Here is a 9212-nt window from a genome sequence, read left to right as displayed (position 1 = left end):
CTACCTGTCCTGAACTTTGGGGCCTATATGCACAATGTAATTTCCAATCCACCCTGAGTATGGAAGCCAACCTCTGACTTACCTTAGAGACAAACTCTGGTCCATTATCCAAGCCTATCATTACTGGGTAAGATGTCCTCCAGTATCTTTTTGGCCACCACCTGGGCTGTTTCATTCTTAGTGGGAAAGGCTTCTACCCATCCTGAAAAGGTATCTACAAAAACTAATAAATATTTATACCCATACTTTCCTGGCTTTACCTCAGTAAAATCTACTTCCCAATAGGCTCCTGGTTTATCTCCTTGCTGTCTTGTTCCAGAATTTTGGGAATTTTTTCCTGCATTGGTGAGTTGGCATACCTTGCATCCAGATACAATTAGTTCCGTTTTGCTGGGAGCCTCTTTTATTCTCAGTCTAGTTTTCCTTATTAAGTCCAGCGTTTTCCTGACACCTAGGTGGGTGCTGTTGTGGATTTTCTGTAACACCTTCTCTCCTAGTTTCTCAGGAACTACTATTCAACACTGGGAGTCTCTCCACCATCCCTCAAGGAATTGTGCCATAGGGAGCTTTCTTGCCCACTGCAAATCTTCCTCCGTATACTCCGCTACTGGTGGCAGGTCCCTGGGTCCTGGGTCAGGGAGCTGTACGGCCATAGCCTGGGCTGGGGACCATGCTATTTTCTTAGCAGTCTGGTCAGCAAAGTGATTGCCTCTCGATACAGGGTCAACAGGTTTTTGATGGCCCGGGCAGTGCACTATTGCCAGTTTCCACAAGTTTGGTTTCCACAAGGCAGCCAGAAGTACCAAGATTTCTTCCTTATTTTTAATAGTCTTTCCTCCTGCATGAGGAGGCCTCTCTCTCAATATATAGCGCCATGTATGTGGGCAGTGGCAAAAGCATACCGGCTATCCGTGTAGACAGTTAATCTTTTTCCCTCTCCCAGCCTTAGGGCCTGGGTTAAGGCCATTAACTCGGCCTTTTGTGCCGACATGTCTGTTGGCAAAGGCTCGGCCCATATTATCTCAGTCTCTGAGACCACTGCTGCCCCTGCATACCTCTGTCCTTGGTGCACGAAGTTGCTCCCGTCGGTGTACCATGTGGCCTCAGCATTGGGTAGTGGCTGGTCTTGTAGGTCTTCTCTTACCCCATGTACTTAGGCTAACACTTCAACACAGTCATGGAGTGGGGCCTACAAATCTGGATCAGGTAGCAGGGAAGCAGGGTTGAGGATGGTTGGTGGCTGAAAGAAAATTCTTTTTTTTTTTAAGTGAAAGAGGCTTTATTTTTAATAATAACATACATATCATTCATTCCTTTTAATTTTTATAGTGCACAGCTATATATGGAAGTATACAGAGAAAAGTAAACATTAGAAAATACCCAAGAATGGAACTATATAGGCAAAGAAGACATTTTATAGATTCATGAACAGGCTTAGAAGTATTACAAGAGAGTATCCATTTTATCTAGTGATAAAAATAAAAACTATGCAAAAAAAATCTATTCAAACCATGGCAGGCAAGTGCAATCAGTACAAGTTATAGTTTCCTGGGTATAAAAACTATACCTGTTCTTTGGACTGAAAACAATATAAAATGAATGGCTTTTTATATCCAGGCCAAAATTCATCTAAAGAAGTAAAAAGTGTGGATACTGTTATGCCACATGTGATAAAATATTTAAGGCCACATGTATATGGAGGTCATCAATGTACAAAGAGAATATTGAGAGGTAGGGTAAATAAAAAAATAGAGAAATGCAATAAAGAAAGTGCCACTTCTGCCTAAATCAGTAAATATCAAATGCGTAGACATTAAAATAGCAGCTCTATATACTACACGGCATTTCTACTTTCTTTGTCACGAAGAATGTACTGTGAATCATTACAAAGTTCAATGAATACCATTTGGCAGAAAATGTAGAGTCTTGGCGTTAGGGCAAATTTAATTTCCTTTTCCTTTTATACATGAGGGGGAAAAGAGTATAGAACTAGGAACACTCATCTTTCCATCCAGAACACTAACTTTTAAGTATTTTACATATTCTGTGTTTGGAACAAGGGGGATACAGATATGGAGATCAATTAAACCCAGCTTCCAACTCACATTTCAGATTTGGAAAGCTAAGGAAAGACAAAAGTCTTTACCATTTCTAAAATCAAATGCTTCAAGCAGGTTTCAAAAATTGAGCGGAAAAAAATATTGATAAGGAAAAACAGCAAAGAATGATATTGAACAAAATCTCCTGGTTTCCTTTACTGTTTCTTTTCCTTTTATTTTTTTTTTCAAATTGCACTTTACAGTAGAAATGCATACCAACTTGGACAGATCATGGCTCAATACTGCTTGGTGCTCTTATTTTAAGACATCATCTTCTTGCACTCCACTGAACAGAAAACCATGCCCTCTACTGGCATGAACTTCTGCCCAATGAGACACTTGCTGCAACAGGAACACAGAAAGCACTGTGTGGAGGCATGCCAGCTGAAATCGTTGTAGGTTACCCGCTGCACTTCTGGGTCGATGGCATTGTGGCATCCCTGACACACCACAGCGTGGTTCTTCACGTAGCAGGGCTTGCACACAGGCTTGTCATTGACCATCACGTATATTTCGCCAGCCAGGATGTTGTCACAGTCAAAGCAGCAGAAGTGTTTCAGATGCCAATTCTGGTTTTCTGCCTGGGTATACTCATTGCTGAATATCAGCTCATCACAGCCGGCACATCGGGGTTTCTCGCTGTCACAGTAGTGTCTGCCGCAGAACAGCTTCCCGTTCTTCCAGAAATAAATCATGTCGACCAGCAGTTCAGAGCAGGTGCTGCAGACAAAACACGCTGGGTGCCACAGTTTATCGTAGCCGGCCCTCTCAGCATAGATGGCGGGGTCGCCCTCCTTCATGCTCAGCTTGCAGCAATAGCAGAAATACTGAGTTCCTTTGTACTCGGCAGATTTGTTCTCCATGGGCCCCATGGCTGCCGGGGTGCTTCTGTCCCCCGCGGGGATGTAGAGTTTGTCGGGGCTGGGACTACCCATCTCATAGGGAAGTTTCACATCTCCTACGCCCAGTGCCTCACTCTTGTATTTCTTCACAAACTGCTCCATCTCCTTCACCTCTTTGGGAGATAACTCATGGCACTTGGAAGGGTCCTGGTCATGTGCGGGGAGCTGCTTTGCCAGCTGCTTCTTTCAGTACTGTGCCCCTTCCGAGCCTGCCACTGGCTGTTTCTCCTTGGGCAGCATCTGCATGTACTGTCTGGCCAGTGCCTGGTTCTGGACAGGAGGAGCCCATTCATAGGTGACTGTGTTGATGGAGACATTCTTCTTGGCAGCAACTGGATTGGTCAGTATCATAACATTGCGTTTATACATGGGAATTCCATCCGTCTTTAGCTTTGCGATCAGAGTGGTATACTTGGTGTCTTCAAAAAGTCGCCCCACTTTTCTGTCCTCTTCATTGCTTAAGAGGACGTCATGTTCTTCTTGGCCACACTTACAGTTACGACATATTTTTCTCCAGAAGTGCAGTTCAAATCCTTCACATTTGTCTTTGCATTTTAAACAGGGTGCTCCAAATCCTTGCTCGTGACCTAAGCCCATCTTCTTCATCTTGGCGTCCAGGTCCATGTTTGTGGGTCAAGAGGGGGCGTCCTCCTCCTGTCCAGGATCTCACGTCCAGGCTCAGGTGGCCTCCGCTCCGCCCCCGGCACTGCGGGATCGGCCGGGACTCCGGCGCCGCCGCCGCCGCAGCCACTCGCCCGGCGCCGTTGAACTTCCGCCGCCCAGTCCGCCGCAGGCCGGCTGAAAGAAAATTCTGAGAGGGTTTAGCAACAGTCCTTGGTAGTGATTTAGCCATGCATTACTGAGCCATTGGTCGGGGGGCTGCTTTAGGAGGCCTTCAACAGCATGGGATGTGGTGACCTGCAGTTCTTGCCCCATGGTTAGCTTGTCTGCATCTTTCACCATCAGGGTCATGGCCTCCATCATTCTGAGACAAGGGGGCCATCCGGCAGCCACAGAGTCAAGTTTCTTTGATAAGTATGCCACAGGCCATTTCCAAGGGCCTATGCGTTGAGTCAGAACTCTCTTAGCTACCCCCTTACTCTCGTCCACAAACAGCTGAAAAGGCTCGGAGGCATCGGGGAGTCCCAGTGCTGGGGCCAAGAGCAGCGCTGTTTTTATCTGCTGAAAGGCTTCTTCAGCCTCCTCTGTCCATTTGAAGGGTTGCTGATCTTTTGTCACCAGGTAAAGGGGTTTGGCCAATTCAGCGAACCCAGGGATCCACAATCGGCAGAACCTGGCTGACCCTAAGAATTCCCAAACTTGCTGCTGCAACTGTGGCTGTGGGATCCGGAGTACAGTCTCCTTGTGCTCAGGTGTCAGCCACCATTGCCCCCCTTTCAATAGGTACCCCAGATAGGTTACCTCAGTCTTTCAGATTTGGGCTTTTTTCACTGCTACTTGGTAGCCCAGACTCCCCAGGGTGTATAAGAGGTCCTCCATTCCCCGGGTACATTCCTTGAGGGTCTGTGTTGTAATCAGCAAGTCATTCACATACTGCAAGAGGGTCAGGTTTGGGTGAGCCCATCTATACTCACTCAGGTCCTAATGAAGGGCCTCATCAAATAATGTAGGAGAATTATTGAATCCTTGTGGTAGTTGGGTCCAGGTTAATTGTCCATTGATGCCCCTCTCCGGGTCCGCCCACTCAAAGGCAAAAAGTTCTTGACTCTTGGGAGCTAGGGGTAAACTAAAAAAAGCATCTTTTAAATCTAGGACGGTGTGCCACTGTCTTTCAGGACTGAGAGTACTGAGAAGAGTATAGGGATTGGGCACCGTTGGGTGAATATCCGCGACTCTTATTTACTTCCCTTAGGTCCTGCACAGGCTGAAAATCTCTTGTGTTGGGCTTATGCACCGGCAATAGGGGTGTGTTCCAGGCTGATCTGCATGGTCACAGGACCCCTTGGTCCAAGAGGCACTGGATATGGGCCATGATCCCCACCTTTGCCTCCAAAGACATCGGGTACTGCCGGACTCTGACTGGGTCCACCCCAGTTTTAGTCTCTATGTATATGGCTGGTCGGTCGGTGGGGAGCCAGTCCCACCCCTCCGGTTTCTGCCCAAGCCTCTGGGAAACGTTTCAGCCACCGGTCAATTCCCTGTTTGGGCACCTCAGGCTGTTGGTAAAGTTGGTATTCATCTTCCAGTGGCAGAGTCAATATTGATATGGGCCCATCTTGAGAATCTGTCACTTTTGGTCCTCTTGGTAGAAAGCAGATTTTTGGCCCCTATTTTGGTCAGCAAGTCTCTTCCCAGGAGGGGGTATGGGCTCTTGGGGATGACTAAGAAAGAGTGAGATACTCTGCTGGTCCCTAAGTCCACAGATCACAGTTATCTTTTGATCCCCATAGCCCCTTGTACCCATGAGGAATCGGCTGATAGTTTTCCCTGGGGTTCAATGAGAACTGAGTGTTGGGCTCCCGTGTCCACCAAAAATTGGACAGGGCTCCCCTCTACTTGCAGGGTTACCCTAGGTTCGGGGAGGGGATATGAACCCCATCCTCCTTAGCAATTGGAGTCTTGGGTCACCAGCACAGTAGAAGGTGGTTTTTGTGATCTACCTGCCCTGTCCCTTTAGTTCTTAGGGCATTCCCTGGCCCATGGCCAAACTCCTTGCAGTAGGCACATTGATCTTTGTCTAGCCTCCTGCCAGATGCCCTCAGCCGCGGTGGGCTACCCTGTGATTGTTTTCCTCACCCGACTGCAGCCGCCATTACCCTTGTCATCTTCTCTGTTGCCCTCAACTATCTTTCCTCGGGAACATCTCTGATGTTAAAGACTTTTTGAGCAATCCTGACTAGGTCCTGAAGATTTTTCCCTTCTAAATCCTCCAATTTTAATATTTTTTCCTTGATATCGGGGGCTGCCTGGTTCACAAAGGACATGACTACAGCTGCCTGGTTCTTGGGGGCATCTGGGTCCATAGGTGTGAACTGCCTAAAGGCTTCCATTAACCTTTCTAAATACCCAGAAGGGGACTCTGTCTTCCCTTGGGAAACTGCATATACCTTGGCCAAATTGGTGGGCTTGCGTGCCGCTGCTTGGAGACCCACCATTAGAGTCTGGCGATAAACCTGTAGCCATCCCCTACCTTCTGCCATATAGTAGTCTCAATCATCTTGTGGGGGCCTGGTCAAGGAGAAAGTCCAGGTTGACAGTGGGCTGACCATCGTCTCCAGGAACCAGTTTTCTGGCTTCCATCTGGATTCGCTCTTGTTCCTCCATAGAAAATAGGATCCAGAGGAGCTGTTGACAATCATCCCAAGTGGGCTGGTGGGTAAACATAACACTATCTACAAGAGAAATGAGATCTTTGGGATTGTCAGAGAAGCGGTCATTCTGAGTTTTCCAGTTATAGAGATCACTAGTGGAGAAGGGCCAATATTGGAGGCTAGGATTTCCGGTGTCATTGGGAGGTCCGATTTCCCACAGTGGTAAGGCCACCATGGTGTCAGGGCAATTTGGACTCACTGCTCACTGAGTGCGACCCCTCGTTCTTTCCACTGGCTCCCCAGAGTCAGGTTCTGTCTCCCTCTCCCTTGGTGCTGCCTGTGCTTCTCTGTCTACTGGTTGTGCCTGTCTAGGATTTAGGGGAGAGAGTAGGTATGGAGGGGGGTCAAGGGCTAGGAGGTCCACGGACTAGGCAGGACTAGGTTGAGGGGCAGCTGAGGATTTGATTGGTTCGCCAGCATCAGTGCGGCGCAGGGCTGGGATTTTAGTAGGGAGGAAGGGGACCATCCAGGTGGGCAGATTTTCTATTAAGTCCTGCCAGACAAGAATATAGGGGATCTGGTTCGGGTGTCCCGCCTGACCTTGAATTTTTGTACAACAGATTGGTTGAAAGTTCCCGCCGGTGTCCATCCAACATCAAAGGCTGGCAACTTTGACCTACCAAAAGTGATGAGTTTGTCCTTTCGGACTTCCACACTTAAATCAGAGTCCCTACTCTTTACATCCTTAAAGTGGTCCAATAGGATGCTGAGAGGAGTGGCCTGTGTCTGTCCCATTGTGGAAAAGAAAGACCTGCAATTGGGAAGAAATTGTTAAAAGAAGGGAGAAGGTTTTATCAAGTAGTGCTAAAATAAGTAATTTCTGGTATTCACAGCTTTGAATCGAAAGCTTTTGGTGAAACACTTAACAACTGCTAAAGACACAAACACAGACAGAAATCACATGCACCATGGAACTGTTCAGCCCAAAAAATTGGGCTATCCCAGCCCAAACAAATGGGCTATCCCAGCCCGACCAAATGGGCTATGCCAGCCCGATCAAATGGGCTATCACACAGATAGCCCCAAATGGGGTCTGAGGAACATCTTTCTGCGTCCCCGATGACAGCCCTATAGTGTGTCCGCCAGGACTATTTGTTGACCCAAATTCAGAACCTACAGGCAATTCCAGTACAACGATAAACAATGCAAAGTTCCAGGACAACAATAAACAATACAGTAATACAAAGACAATGCCGGCAGACTTACCCAGACCGGTTCTTCCATGACCCCTCGACCTGGACTCTTGGTGGGCTCTGGGGGACAATCCCGGACAAGCCCCCAAATGAAGTGCCCGATGAACAACTACCCCCAAGAATCAGAGACCACCAGAGTCCAAGGTTGAAGCAAAATTGCAGGGTTCATTTATGGAACTCAGACCCTCCCAGCCTTCCCAGTAACAATGGTATGGCAAAGGAGAGCCCCTAGCCCAGTTTACACAAAGCTTATATAATTCAGTACAAACAGGTATATACGTAAGCACTTTCTTATTCCCTATGTGGCTTTTTCTATGAATTTAAGCATTTCATTGGTGCTTTTAAAAGTGAAAGCTGCTGTCTAAAAAAGAGGAAGTGAAGAAGTAATCTTAGACAATAAAAACTGTAATATGCACTTGTGGTCCCTGATCTTACATCTCCAGGAATTGTTCACCATTTTTCAGTTCTGGGAATTTGGTCAGTAACTGGGGGACTTTTGGTCTGTAACTGTCTGCAACCAGGGGACTTTTGGTCTGTAACCATCTGCAACTGGGGGACTTGTGAAACCAGTGGCAAGCAAGTGCACAGAAGCTAAAACTGCATTGCAAAAAGGTGGAACAAGTAAGCAAGCAGTGTTACAGAAGCCAAAACCACAAAGGTGCCAGTTGTGAAGTGCTCTTTCAGATTCTCTTCTCCTTTGCCTCAGGTCCAGTCCCATCATGACTTGTGGACATCAGCACTAAGCTGTGTCCACTGTCTGGTCCAGTCTGCTTCTTAATTTATTTGTCTGGGATGCATGGACAAGTCTGTCTGCCACTCTTAATCTGAACACCTGCAAGCTCCTGGTTTTCCTCTGGGGACAGTGGTCTCAGGTCCCCCTGTCCTCCCTTCCCTACAAGTGATGCAGCAGGAAGGAGATGATCCAGATTGGGTGCTGACTTTATCTTCAATTTGTCTCTACACATTGGTGTAGAGCTCCTACCAAGTGAAGTGGACACCATAACTTTGGAATGCATCGTAGAACTAAGGCTATCTTGGGAGGAACAATAGGAATGGCCTAAGGAAGAAGATGAGTCCTCTCTCTTGTTGAAGATCTGTATGGATTCAAGGAACCTGTTGGGAAGGCTACAATTCAGATTCATGCAAAAACTGCTTATATGTTCTTCCAGCATCTTTTGTTTGCCAGAAGCCAAGAAAGAAATCTCCTGGGAAGTGTTCAAGCTAATGTTTCTCACAGATGACGCCCCATCTATCTGTTTTTGACTGTGAGATTTCTCAGCGAAAGACATTGTCTGCTTGACGGCACGCCATGAACTATGAACAGTCTCAGGAAGTCTACCCTCATTTATTTCCCCAATTTTCTTATTCAAATGTTCTTTGAGTGCATTTTCTAGTTGTTGCTGATTTATACTTATCCCTGAGGCCCTTGAATCATTTCCATACAGACTCACTGTATGGCTTCCTTGATCTTTATCAGAGTCAGACCCTTAACTGCTATCTGAGTATCCTTCTGGGTCACTCAACAGATGATCACTTGGGCCAATCTTTGGGCTGTGTCTCTGATGGCCCTTCTCATCATTATGTGACTGAAACTCTTCTGAGCTTGTCTCATGGGAGATTGGAAGTTGGATCGATTCAGAATTCCTTAAATTGTTGCTACTCTGTTCCTTCAACAAAGGTATCCAT

The 9212-nt window shown here is 46.9% G+C and overlaps 1 protein-coding gene across 1 annotated transcript; it reads right to left on the bottom strand.

Annotated features, from left to right (window-relative positions):
• Positions 1-1405: 1405 nt before the first annotated feature.
• LOC133772057 (testin-like) lies at positions 1406-3763 on the bottom strand. Its single transcript, XM_062208612.1, has one exon. The coding sequence runs from the start codon at positions 3623-3625 to the stop codon at positions 3188-3190; it is 438 nt and encodes a 145-aa protein (XP_062064596.1). The 5' UTR covers positions 3626-3763; the 3' UTR covers positions 1406-3187.
• Positions 3764-9212: the final 5449 nt, after the last annotated feature.

The sequence above is a fragment of the Lepus europaeus genome, chromosome 12 (assembly GCF_033115175.1).
Source record: "Lepus europaeus isolate LE1 chromosome 12, mLepTim1.pri, whole genome shotgun sequence".
In the NCBI taxonomy this organism is placed as follows: domain Eukaryota; kingdom Metazoa; phylum Chordata; class Mammalia; order Lagomorpha; family Leporidae; genus Lepus; species Lepus europaeus.
Note: the sequence above shows the minus strand (reverse complement) of the source record. Positions and strands in the feature narration are given on the sequence as shown.

Bases quoted from the DNA above. Each gene is read 5' to 3' on its own strand.
- LOC133772057 (XM_062208612.1), bottom strand. From the start codon at position 3,625: ATGGACCTGGACGCCAAGATGAAGAAGATGGGCTTAGGTCACGAGCAA.